Source organism: Echiichthys vipera (assembly GCF_963691815.1).
Source record: "Echiichthys vipera genome assembly, chromosome: 21".
NCBI lineage: Eukaryota > Metazoa > Chordata > Actinopteri > Perciformes > Trachinidae > Echiichthys > Echiichthys vipera.
This window is the reverse complement of record NC_139846.1, coordinates 11,261,590-11,275,531: the sequence shown is the minus strand read 5'-3', so window position 1 is coordinate 11,275,531 and position 13,942 is coordinate 11,261,590. Positions and strand designations below refer to the sequence as shown.

At 41.3% G+C, this 13,942-nt stretch overlaps 1 protein-coding gene across 3 annotated transcripts in view; it reads left to right on the top strand.

Annotated features, from left to right (window-relative positions):
- The window catches only part of rbm33a (RNA binding motif protein 33a), a 28,692-nt gene extending 15,263 nt beyond the window's left edge, over positions 1-13,429 (top strand). For 2 of the 3 annotated variants that reach the window (XM_083936253.1, XM_083936252.1), the window contains exons 11-19: positions 547-676; positions 1,081-1,469; positions 2,110-2,379; positions 2,579-2,863; positions 3,251-3,994; positions 5,693-5,869; positions 6,709-6,894; positions 7,465-7,553; positions 7,731-13,429. In XM_083936253.1, the coding sequence (XP_083792379.1) occupies positions 547-676; positions 1,081-1,469; positions 2,110-2,379; positions 2,579-2,863; positions 3,251-3,994; positions 5,693-5,869; positions 6,709-6,894; positions 7,465-7,553; positions 7,731-7,779 (2,319 nt within the window). In that variant the 3' untranslated portion in view covers positions 7,780-13,429. The remainder of the gene's footprint in view (positions 1-546; positions 677-1,080; positions 1,470-2,109; positions 2,380-2,578; positions 2,864-3,250; positions 3,995-5,692; positions 5,870-6,708; positions 6,895-7,464; positions 7,554-7,730) is intronic. The other variant, XM_083936254.1, reaches the window with a different exon arrangement.
- The last annotated feature ends 513 nt before the right edge of the window (positions 13,430-13,942 follow it).

Sequence of the window (13,942 nt, the reverse complement as noted above, 5' to 3'; positions counted from 1 at the left end):
CAAGCAGCTCATTTGTGGATGTGCCACGTGTTGAATAGCAGGTTAATTTTTCAACAGAGATGGATGTTTAAAAGAATAAAAGAGACAGTTATGAGGGGGATTTGAATTCCAAGGAGAGATTAAGGGGTTGTTATCTAGTTTTCCTGGGAAGATAGATGGGAGTAATGTGCATGCAATGAGAAGAAGGCTGTCAAACAAACGAAGCGGTTGAAACAAAGGTGAGGGCACTTATCCCCTACTGAAATACCCTTTCCTTGGTAGAGACAGGCTTTTAGAGGGTTTATCAACAAAGCCCCAAGTAACATTACCGAGGTTTGCTCACGAATTCAGGCCGAAGGGTTTCTTTAATATTGGCATGCATATTGGTGTTTACAACAGGATTCTGCGTCTTTTTAATGACCCATGCCTTTCAATTACAAGCACACACCCCTCCGTCCCCCAGATGTAATACTCTACAACAAATTCCTATTTTTCATTAGTTTAATTTGTTTGTGATTATTGAGTTCCCAGTATGGCCTATAATTCATGAGTTTTATGTTTTCCCAGGGACCGGGAGACTTCCAGCAGCACATGTCTGTTAATTTTGGTCAGCCCCAGCGGCCCCCTCATCACATGGAGCCCTTTAGGAACCAGCTACCTCAAGGCCTCCAAGAGAGAGAGCCCCTCTTTATGGGAGGTGAGTCCCACAGACACCTTGGACGAGAGTTACAAAGCTCTCTTGGCATATTTAATCCTATTCGACATCACCTCTGGCGGTATACCTACAGGGTATGCTGCTAGCTTTCTGGGGCTGCTCTATCAGCAGCACTCATGTTAAATGCATGTGTATATATATACATCTAAATGAATCTTGGAAAACTGCATTAAACCTCTATATTTCAGATTTTTCATGCACAATGTTAATGTAGAATTGAAATCAACCCACTTTATTTACCGTTTCACCTTGATAGAGTTGTCTTTTTCTTTCCCTTGCCATAACACTATACATCTGGAGAGGGAGTTACTGATGTATTGACACAAGAACAAAAACTGACATCTCTGTTGTGTCGTTGTGGTTTGGTCTTCTTTGTGTGGGCACAGAGCGCACAGAGTCAACACGGTTTCCAGGGCAGCACATGTTTGATCACCAGGGCCCCAGTCCTCTGATGAACAGTAGCCACAACCTCCACCAGCACCAGCAGCAGCAGCAGCAGCAGCAGCAGCAGCAGCTGCCTGGCCAGGGCCACATGGGCTTCGGCCCATCAGGACCAGCCTTCAACCAGTCGGGCCAGGGTCCGCCGGGACATTTTTCAAGAGAACCCCCAAGACCAAATCTCCCTCCCCATCAAGGTCATCCAGGGTTGATAGGCTTGAATCAACAAGGTGGCCCCCCCAACCAACCCAGACCCTTTATGGACCCTCGTCCGCCATTTGGCCAGCAGGGGAACCTTTTCCCCCCTCCACAGTTTGGGATGCAGGTACGGCTAAGAGTAAGTGATTTTTATAACCAATAAATGACTGTGTTTGTGTATCTGTATGTTGTGCAACATTTTGCTCACCCAATTGTTTCTTAAATTTGCTTGCTAAATAATATGGTAATTTGATCTGAGTATCATGATGTTTTTTTGTAGTATCCTCTCTTACCTATGACAATTCTTGTAAAGGAGCCTGGCAAACAGTTCACATGCTTTGTCTGCCATGAATGTATGAATCTTTAGTTGGCTTTGCTCTAGATTATTAAAACTGCTGTGGCAAGAGCATTGACTAGACGAGTACTGTACACATGAATAAACTAGACTAGTTATCATATTCAAACTGCTACTGGAGCATTAAGGACTTGCGTGTTTGGCACCTTGCATTTTGTCAAGAGACATAGACAAGAGCTCCCTCTAGTGATTGAATTGCTATTGTTGTACTTTTAGGTGGATACCACAGTAAATCAGTAGGAGGGGAATTATATTCAGGAATTGCATGATATAATGATAATTACGGTTCATAAAAACTGATACTACTGATGTTGTAAAAACTTTAACTAAAACGACATGAACATTTTGTATTGTATTTAACAATAACTATCGATTTTGCTGGTTTACTCATGTTGTAGTTTGCCTTCTTTCTCCGATCTTTAAGGGCTTAATGCACGGCCCTCCTGTATCCCAGCTTCCGCATCATGACCCCATGCCATCCCATCAGCCCATGCACCAGCAGCAGCAACAGCAACACCATAGGCAGGAGTTGCCACATCATCAGCCGCAACATCTAAATGTCAATGAGCCTCGCCCCATGATGCACCATGGCCAGAATCCCTTCCATCAATTGCAGGCGCATGGTGGCCCCAGGCAGATGACTCCACGGCCTCAGAACAACCAACAGCGCAACATGTCTAACAGGCAGAGGATGGTGAGAGATTAACATATCAGCTCATCTATTTTCTGCCCAGTGATGAAAGGCAGTAAAATGGGGTCATTCTAATTACTGTTGTCGTTTTCCTCAGTAAACATCAATGACATGTACAAAATGGATAAAACATAATGCTTATATTCAGACCAGATTGATTACAAATATGACATGATATGTTTATATTTTGCCCTTCATTCAGAACACACCTGTCTCAAAGCAACTGCAGCAACGCAACAGCAACCTTCGGGAGCTCCCTGTAGCACCTGCCAACACAAACATGAACAGTGCCCGCCCCGCCGCCAACATTAGGCCTGTTGCCAAGGCAACACAGGGGGTGCGTCCTGGGCAGAACACTCAGCTGGTGCCTTGTGGTGGCAGAGGAAGAGGCCAAGTTGCTGCCAAAATCGAATCACAGCCTGGGGGAGCAGGCAGGACTGTTGTTCGCAAGGAAATCCTAAGTACTCTGTCCAGCACGGCACCCCAGGTCAGCTTTTTAACACTTGTGAAAAAAAATAATGAATGGAAAAATGTTATAATGGCACAATGGACCAATTATTTCAGTAAAATTCAGTATTTGTCTCTTGCTAAATTCCCAGTGACCCAGAAGTTGTAAGCTCAGTCGAGCTTATTAGTGTGCTAAGAAGGACCCTCATTTATTAAAAGCCCAATCATAAGGTTGTTAATGAAAGCAATCTAATTCCATTGGAAATACTAGATCAATACGATTGCATTTTTCTCTTGGGATTTGCCTTTGATTATATATGAATGTCAGGTCGAGTTATGTGGTCCAAATAGTACACAGTGGCTCAAGTCTCGCCTTTCAGTAAGTGGAGACAGGTTAGTCATTGTCAGTTTGTGTTTTGTGTCACAGGACCCCAATGAGGACGAGGAGACTCGGCAGTACCGTCTGAAGATTGAGGAGCAGAAGCGTCTAAGAGAAGAGATCCTGAAGAGAAAGGAGATGCGACGGCAGATGCAGGCTGGCGTCAGAAAGAAGGAGCTACTGGACAGGCTCAATTCCCAGACTCTGAGCCAATGCCCATCTCCTTCGCCGATTCCACCCTCACAACAAAATCAGCAAACACCACCCCCTGTACAACAACCACAGCAGCTAGCTTTTCAACAGGAACAAAAACAGCAGCAACAACCACAACAGCAGAGGCAATTTCCTCAGAGAACACCACAACCATTAAATCAATTATTGAAGAATCCTAATCAAGTCTCTCCCATCCCTCCCAACGGCAGTCCTCAGATCCCTTTGCCACGCCCCAATGTCAAGACACGCCTGCAGATGGTAAAAGGTAGCACCCAGCAGCATCAGACCCCTGGGCCTGTTTCAGACCAGCAATGGAAAACGCCTCAACCAAATCCACAACAGCTGCAACAACAGCTAAGGAACAGTGCTGTGCACAATGTAAACAGACCTGGTACTAAGATCCAGTCTAATCAGGTTCCCCAAAAGAACATACCTGTTACTCCCTCTGTGGGCAGTGGCCAGACTCCAATTCAAGGACCTATACCTGGGGCTAAAAGAACTGTGATGCAGCGGAAGATTTCTGGTCTCGATGACCAGCAGGTGCCACAAAAAGTCAGAGTTGTTAAACTTTCAGTAGGGGTGAGCATGCAAATTTCCTATTTATCCAACGCCTTCTTTTGTGATTTAGTCCAGCATTTATTTGATTCTCTTCAGCAGAGCTTGCCCACAAGTGAAATGACAGTTATAAAATGAAATACCACTGATTGCCCTCACTGTCTATTTTGTAATCTAAATGATATCTAACCTATGGGCATGACAGGGTGATGTCTGTGTCATTTTGTTAAAATTGATCTGTTAAGAGTTTCCTCTCTTAAGCTTGGCGACTGGTATTTAAGACACAGTGCCTTTACGCACATTTTACCTTTAGAGCACAGAAAGGCTGTAGACATTAAAGAGAGCAGCATGACATTTATCTGTAGAGTTGAGGACACCTCATCCCTGCTCTTAAAGGTTGATATCCTCTTTTAAGGGCAGAGGAGTATTCTTTTAAAGATGGATGCCTTGGAGAGGTTGAAGAAAGAATGACAGTAACACCAACAAGTCCAGAATTACAACTGCTGGCTATCTTATACTCACTTGATAAGTTACTGCTGTGGCCTTAATTACACATTAATCTTTATTGAAAAAGCACAAAGGCATGCATGTTAAACATTCATACTTGTCACTGATGAGACATGTTGGTGGGATGTGATAGTATTTGAAATAAGCCGCTTTCCAATGCCATCCCAGAGGATCAAGCCACAGAGCCAAAATCGCAGACTGGCTGCAGATGAAGATAACTGGGTGTCAGTGTGTTAATGGAAACCTGAACAGAGCTATCTGATGTACCGCATCTTGGAGAAAAAAGGGGCGTGGGATGTGAGGTGGAGAAAGAGAGATGGAAACGGAAAGAAACAGCTAAGGCCTTTAGCCATACTAAAAAGAAGATTGTCTAGATGCTCCCTCTTTCACATTGTTCTGCTGTCATCAGCAGGCGCTTGACAATGTTATCTCCCTTCTCTTTTTTTCTTGCTCTCTCTCTTCCCCTCTGTCATCCCTCGGTTGTTTTTTTCCATCAACCCATCTCTCAGGTGTGAGGCAACAAAAGCATGCCAATCCAAGACCCTTGTAATTAATCTTTCTTGGTTGAACGGGGGGCGCAACATAATACCTGTGTAAGAAAGTTGCCACTTTTGAGGATTTGGATTTGTATGGCTTAGGCGCACAGATAAGAGGCAAATTATATTTTCATCAGGGATAATACAAAGCAGCGCAAGACACAAAAGCTGGGGAGGATGGGGGCGTAAGGGGGATGGGGGACACATCGAGCTGCTGTCGTTCCAGTGTAATGCAGCTTAGCATTTGATGGGTGCAATCAGGAGCTGTGATTTCTATAGGAGGGATTAATCCATTTACTCTCAACTGGGGACAGGTCAGAGATATCGCCTCTTTTCTTCCCCTGTATTGATCTGTCACATCTCTCCGCAGAGTTGGGGAAGAGACGACCTTCAATTCTTCCCTGCATGTCAACAGAGTTGAGCTGTGACTTTATTTGATAATGAGACCATCACCTTGTTCAGTTGATCTTTATTCCCCACAGCATGTCTGATAAGGATCCAGTACCAATGCTGGCACTCTTTCCCTTTGCTTTGTAGATATGGCCTTGCATTTCTCCCTGTTGTCTATAAACACTTTGCCTAAATGCTTAATGTGAATAGGAGTTTACGTCTGCAGATAGATGGAGTTGAAGGCTTGAACTCTGTGAGGTGCTAAATTAGTTTTATCATTTCCATCCAGAGTGGAAAGGGGCCAGTGACAACTGGAGGCCCAGTGCAGCAACAAGGCACCTGGTCGGCAACCCCGCTCAACCAGGCCGTGCAAAGGAAGGTTACCATGACAGGGCAGCAGCAACAGGGACCAGGCGGAATATCACAAGCTGGTCGAGGGGTCCAGGGCAACCCACAGCAAAACAGGGTATGTCAAAAATAAGCACACACCTTCTTCTGAGCTTTGGACACCAGCAACCATTTCACCTAATATATATAATATATTAATAGTGCAGACTGTGGGGGTAATGGCAGTTCTGACATTAAAAAAAAAGCTGAAATGTCTCCTGTAAAGTTTTCCTATGCCGCTGGCGCTACCCTGGCATTCAGTAGACATACCAATCGAGCAGTAGTGGTAATAAGACAGGACAGTATGCCAGGTGCAGGAGTATTGACAAGCTGAAAGCAGTGTAACACGGGGGGCTACACAAGGTCCCCTGGCCTCTCTGCACGCCTGTCACCACCAGGCTGCTGTCACAGTTACCATACTCACTGACGCTGACAGGGTAAGGCAGTCACCATAACGCTTGCATCGCTCCTCTCACTTTATGCTCCCCCGCCCCCAACACACACAACCACACACACACATACACATATTCCCTCTACCTCCTCTCTTCTCTTTTTGGGGTCTCTTCCTCTGCAGCTGAAGAAACATACCTCTCACTCTCAAGCTCAAATGAAGATATGCCACGCCACATGCATCATGTTCTGACGTTGATGTTCTATGTATAAATATGATAAGTCAATCATGTGAAAGCTCGGCGTGTCTGAAAGGTGCGAGAGGAAAACATATCGTTTTAAAATTTCCTATGTACTGAGAAGCATTATAGCTCCTCTCCACATGGTCGAATAAAAGATTAAAACATCAACACGCATGTGTAAGTAGTGAAACATTCAGTCTGTGTCGCCCGCCGTTTTTCTCTTATCCCTTACCCAAATTTTTTTACCAATATTTGGGCAATTTTTGTCACACCTGGTTTGGTGTAGGTTGTCGTGTCAGGTCGGGGCCGAGGTAGAGGGGTTGGTCAGATGGGTCGAGGTCGTCCAATTTCCACCAGACAGAGCCAAAGAGGAGCAGAGAGTGAACCTTGTACAGTGTCCATAGAGGGCCTCTCTTCATCTACGACTGACGTTCAACTGCAGAATCTTCTCATGTCCATCGGACCCATAGAGGTAGGTACCTGAGCTTGATACTTTTACATTTTTATTACCTCTGTTTTGACTTAATATGCTTGTAAACCATCCAGTTTGTATAAAGAGTAACAAACTGTGTACGTACTTTATACACATGGATATGTTATTGCACCCACCAGAGGAGCAATGATGAAATTTTCGTAGTGTGATCCGATAGTGCCCTCTGTCGTAGCGATCAGGTAGGTAGAGAAAGTGAATGGATTAATCAGTTTCCCAACACCACCCCCACTCCCTCTTGTGGAGAAGGGGAGAATCTAGTTGTACTAGAGGGACCTTTTTCACAGAAGACATTTTAACTTGTCAAAATAGGGAATGCATGGGTGTAAATAATGAAATTAATGTTGGCTGAATTCCATTTGGCTTCTTTGGCTCACTCTCACTGTAACACTGAATAGAACAGAGCCTTTGTGTGTTTTCAGTGACACCTGTGCTTTACCTAATATAACAAGAAGAAGAATTACTTTATTAATCCCACACGGGGAAAACAAGTCAAAATGGCTGCTTTGGGAGAGAGCACTATTTATGTTTTACAATTTCTGTTTATTGCAGATGTTCAAGATGATGCCCCAGCAGAGGAAAGCAGTTGCCAAATTTTCCAGTCCCCACCATGCAGCAAATTTTCAAATGAGCTTCCACAGGTAATCAATATTCCTCCCTATTTTCATCATCTTTATTGAGATACCTAGATACCTATATTTCGCCAGTAATTTGGTAGTCATGGAATTTAGCTGCTATACTGCACAACATAAGAGTTCATTGGTATCTTTGCCCCTGAGACAATAGCTCAAACAATTTTTATCACAATTACTACACAGGCACATGATTGATTTGTCCCACATTGATGTGTCGCTGATTGACGGATGAGGAGCGCATTAGAGCCAGGAAGCCTCTCATGCACAGCTCCAGCCTGGCGTAGGAATATTTCTTCAACCCGTTGGGGATCACACACAATCAACTCTGCACAGAAGCTTCATTTGTGCACACATATCATCAACATGGAATCTTGAACATAAAGACCTTGGCTGCAAGCATGCCGCTGTTTGACTTTGTCTACCAATTGTCCATTGTTGTGAAATGGCACTGGAGAGACACTGGACAGTTAATCCTACTTTGATGTAGCTTGTGAAGAATGTTTTGTGATTCTTACACGGACACTAAGTAGAACTTATTCTAGAATAATGGTTGCTCCCCTCCTCAGTTCAATTCATTATTGAAACAAAACGAACACTCAAACTCTGTGACTCTGACGTGACCACTTCCTAGGCTCGTTGTTTGGTTCGGATGCAGGAAATGGCTGTGGGAGTTTTTGGCCTGCCTATTCACATAGCAGTGTTTCTCCCCCTCTGTAGATGGCAGTGTTTCCTCACTAATAGTGTGAGTTTTATTTTTTTTCAACTCAAACCGGCTTTCAGGTAGAGATGAGTTTCCAAGCAGTTTTTGGGTGGATGGCACTACCTAGTGGAGAACTTGCATTCAGGCATAGAGGTGGATGATTTAATATTTGGCACATAGCAGTGGCTGGGACCATACCGGCATGGGATGTAAAATAAATGTTGTTTTTGTTTCTAAATTCCCATTGGTTTTAGGAATTGTATATATTGTGACTCGTTGTGCGAGACTGCGTGGTGCTTTTCAGTTTCAGGGCTGCTTCTGGGACAGATGGTTCAGTTTAGGTTAGTCAGTTTGTTCCTGGTTCTAAACGTTATTAGATCTTTTAACTGTTACCTGGAATCCATTTAGGAATAACTTACATGCATTGTGGATGTATATTTTAGTTGCATGTCTGATAATGGAGTAGTTAAATTCCGGTTTGAAAATGCGTTATATTTTTTTCTTTTGATGTTTGTTTTAGATCTTTTTGGTAATTACAAATTGAATGCATCTTGTTTGGGAGATTGATTTTATATTTGGAACGTCAGAGAATTTCTTGCAGTTGGCCTCAGGATCCATTTTTTGCGAAGATATAGATTAGGCTTCCTCCTTTCCGGTGTAATTGATCCGAATCTGCGTGACTATCCATTGGTAATTTGATGCTTCATCACTGAGCTGCATGGTGTACCTGGAATAGCACCTTTGAATGGTTTGCCTTCACACCGAGCTGATAACATACATTTGGCAGTGGAGCAAAAAGGGAAAACAAATTCACCGTGTAACTTTGCCCCAATATTTGAATTCCCCTTATCATAATAAAGGCAACCTTTTAATTCATTTTAATTTCAACTGAGTAAGTGCCCTTGTTTGGGGAGTGCTAGCACGTCATTGAAATCTTTAGATTTTCTAAATACTTAATTTACATGTCTGGCTCTCTGTTTGATTTCATGAGACATCATTATTAGACTAAGTTTAGCTAGTTGGTCGTTGCTCATTTACCTTCTCCGCAAGTCCATGATTTTTTTCTTCACCACACAACATTTTTGTCCGTTCTGGGTTTAAAGTTTGTTAAACTAAAACGTTTTACATATTCAAGACGTTGTTTCGCGTGTAAATAATAATGGAAATGATAAGTTCAGAAGTGAATCTCGTGTGCATTATTGACAGGAACGTGACAAATAAAGCTGAGGGGGCAACCATTATCTATGTAGTGATCATGTACATAAGTAGACCAGAACTTTGTCTCAATATTGATCCTGTTTAATTTTTTTGGAGTTATTCTTTACTTGTGTTGTATCAAGTTAAACATTTTTATATGTAAGGATATGCTGATGTGTCCAAACATGAATCATTTTACTAGTGTTTTGTTTCTAATTTAGAGCCAAATGAAGAATGACTGGACCACAATTCTGTTTATAAGACATTTGACAAAAAGTTTAAGGGAAAATAAAAACATGGCCAATATACCTAGAACATGCAGGTATGTGAAGCCGGTTGAACTTTAGCCCAAAGATGTGTGGTTGTGTGTGATGTCCATGTGTCTGGTGCCTTTTAGATTAATAATCTTTCTTATTTGTGCTGCATTTAATTCATTTATACTTTCCGTATTCTGTAAGTTCCTGGGTTTTCAAAATGCACCGTATCACATATAGTTTCAAATACTTTTTTAAATACCTTGTATGGCAAGAACTACTACCTCACTGCATTTTGGCAATGGAATTTTTGCTTCATAACCAGAATTTTTGTCTTGCCGATTTACCTGTGATGCCATACTAATGTTCAGCTCGCTACCGCCCTGACATATTAGAGGTAAAGCAATAGGAAAATGTAGCCACATTTTAAATAATTTCACTGGATTTGACTGATTCCAAGATCATTTGGAGGGTTTACATTTAGACATTCAGTCTTTTAATTACTGTCAGTAAATCAACTCCTGGCTGTGCATCTGGATGACATCACAGATTGAGTTCTTGGTTCTCTGGTTTTAAGACTTCTCAAAGAGTTTTTCATTTTGAAGTACCAAGTACCTATTTGCCGCTGTGCTTGACTGCATGTGTGAATCAAATGAATACATTCAGTTGTATTTCCCTTCAATAAGCCGTTACTTGAAACAAGCTAAAATCGACAGTTTTAAAAACAAGCTACACACATGAGATCCTTGCCAGTAAAGGTCACTAGCTTCTCAACATGCTTAAAGTATCTAAAGTGTTGGGACAGGTGGGGTTTGAAAATGTCTAAACTTCTTAAATTCCTTCTTTCTTGTAAAACTTGAGGTTCCATGGCTTTTAAGTCTTTTTGTATGTTGTACAGTTGTTCTAATTTGACTTCTTTTATGTTTTATTCCTTTTGTTCTGAGTTTAACTCTTCCCTAACAATGTGTATTTAATGCCTGTATTCTGTGGGTTACACTTGATTTTTAGTGCTGTGGTAAATCCTGTGGATTTTAAAAAGTACCGGCAATGCCAGTTATATTGCTACAAGACATCTGTTCTTGTAATGACAGAACAGATTCATATTGAATCTAATTGTACCTTAATTTTAAGAATTTTGTACAAACATTTACCTTTTAACTTTTAGACATGGTGTTCTATTTCTCATTGTAATTTCCTTGAGGAAGATGGTGCTCTATTATGTCCTGATTTACAGCAGGCCATTGAACTAGCTTGTATTTCCAATCACATTGCCTCGTGGTTGCAGAAGGGTATTGAATATTGGATTAAGAAAGGCTCATCTGTGGCATGTCTATGGGTCTTTCTTATGCTTGCATAAGCCTTCATTATTGCTGCTAGTAGCAAATAGCCAACAGTAGCTGGGTTGGTTTCCACAAAACTTACTAACAACTTTTTTCCACAGGTTCATTTGGTGTTCCAGGGGGCTGAGATTTTGCAGACCGGACAAAATAATGATTTCTTCTTTCTTTGTTTTCAGGTCATATCTACTTCAACAGAGCAGTGTCACAAGTTCTAATCTGTGTCTTTGCTAGCCCCAAAAGCAAAGTTAAAGGACCATACCAAGGGTTTAGCATGTTTTAGCAAAGCAACAAATTGAGTTATAACTGGGTTATTACAACCACAACTCTTTCCCAGCTTAAAGGAAGCTGTTGGTTTAAGTTCATGCTGGAGCTGTATGAAAATCTAAATTGGCAATCCATTACATTCAACTATGAGTTGGCTTTACTTTTTGTCAGTTATAGGAATGTATTTATTAGAAGGCCAAACCCCTTGAGATGAACCATTCTGCTTTAAGGGGGCTCCTTGTTATTATTGCATGATGAGGCAGTTGTGACGTTGATGCCGTTGCTTATGCAAAGTTCCAACGTCTGATTTTTCAGTTGGGTAGTTTAGTTTGTCCCTCTAATGTAATAATTTAAGGTTAACTTTGAAAAACCCAACAGGTCATTTGAAACCACTTGCGACTGTTTTAAAAGGCTTTTCTATTCTGCTGGTATAAAAAAAACAATTCATTTGATGCATGTTGTATAAAACTCATTTTTAATTAAGATTATGAATCTTAATTTCCCTCAAATTGTGGAAAACAACCAAGAACATACAGTATGCCATCTCCGGTTTTTGTGTTTGTTTGGTTCAGGTAACAATTGTATCTACTTTTTTTAAGTTTACGATACTGCAGATGGAGAGTTTTTTTATATACCAGCAGAAAGTAGGCATGCTCTGATACTGATATTGGGCCAACACTGACTCAAATAGCAAGACTGGCTATCAGTGACAATGGGGTCAGTCTATTCAATTATTTCCCATGCTATTATACACTGCCTCATGTGGTGCTGCATTTAAAAGGCTTACACTTGAACTGTAAATTCCTCTTAGGTTTGAAGACTTTTGACCAAGTTGCTGTTGCGCAGTTTTTTATTTTGATATAAATAAGAATTCAGTTCATTTAAATCTTTTTTTTATTTTTTTATTTATTTATTTTTTACAAACTTAAAAGCAATGTTTAAATATAAGCTGATGTTGCCTTAAACATACAATAAGGATCCCAGTCACTTCTACACAGTGAGGCACATAGCTTGTTCATTAAACTCTGGAATGGGATTGGTACTTGGTATGGTCCAATACCCAAAGCCCAGGCCTCAGTTTCGGGACTTAAAGAGTCGTATCAGTGCATCCCTAGCAGAAAGTGATAAGTGTTGTCAAATGACCCACAGGTTTTTTTATTTGCCTTTTATTCATTTCTCTTGGACAAAATCAGTTGCTTAAATTTGTGACTCTAATGACACCATTAATGCAAATGGTCTTAACAGTAGAAGGACTGATTACATGAGAGGTACAAGCAAGTTGAGCAGAAGCATTCAAACCCATTGGGATGGTCCAACACTAGTGGGCTGTTTGAGGTTGAAACTGTAGTTGTGTTTTGGGTGACACCACATCCACAGAGCACAATGCCTTCTACTATTAACACTTTTTTCAACAGCGCACTGATGAGAGGAGCCATTGTCCAGCTCTAGCCAACTGCTATGTCACTTTTCCTGCCTTAACTCACTCACTTAATATTTTAGGTCCATTTACAGCCATGCAGTGTCCAGCCGTGGAGTGGAGATTTTACTTCAGCTAACTTCCCTCACTAAATAGATGTTGCTGCATTCATTTGGCCTGCGACATTTCCTTCCATTACTGCTTTTTCTACCATTGCTGCGCTGCTGTTGTTGACAGAACTTAAGACATCTGTATCAAGCAGGGTGGCCTACCTGGATTACCATTGTTTGTTAGCCCAGTGGATGGAGGTTTCCATCTCTGTGACGACAGCCGGGTTCACAGAGCAGACACGTAACTCTAAAGCTGCTTTATGGCTTTCACTACACCAAAGGTCATCCCAACTTCTTGACATGCACTGTTTGGTTGGAATATGAAAAAAGACACTACGGTGGTTTCCTCTTCTCGAACAGTATGGTGCACCAAATAATGACGGAAAAATCCAACTTCAAGTTTTGACTGAAACTGTTGACAATCCATCCTGTCAAGTTTGTTCACAATGTGATGTATAACATGATGTAAACATGTCTTGTGTTGGAAAATTCTCAAATCAGTCGTGTTCTGATATGTTCTGATATTTCTCAAGAAAATGTTCTTAAAAGAAAGGGAATAATTCTCAAAGAGATGGAATGTGTCAAATTTGAAATGAGAAACTGGAGAAAAATAAAAAATTTTTGCAAGAAACCAATGGCATTGAGTTTGTTTATTATGATTTTGGAAGTGTTTGGCAAACTACTAACTTTGATATCAAACCCGGTACGGTCCTGTAGTCGGAGGCTAATCCCTAGACTGGAATGGGTGTCATTTGAAGCAGTGCTACTTAACTTTGTGAGCCTGTGAACCCTTTAGATGCAGCCGTGACTGACTATTTGTGTTCTGTTGTCACTGGTCAATAAATCTTTAGTTAAGCAGTATAACCAAAGAGTAACTGAACCTCTCAGACTGACTGTTGCGTCTTCAGGACTTTATCTACGGTTGTACAAGAACGGAGGAGTCTGGAGAAAATGATTCCGTTTTGTGTAGCAGAGCAATATTTTCCTTTTCTGTCCCATTCTCTTGCGACCAAAGGTTTTTGTTGGTTTCGTGCCGTCTTCACTTCAAATTGTAAACTAAACTATCATTTTAGAAAAGACCACCATGTTGATCCTTTTGATTGTAATGTTTAG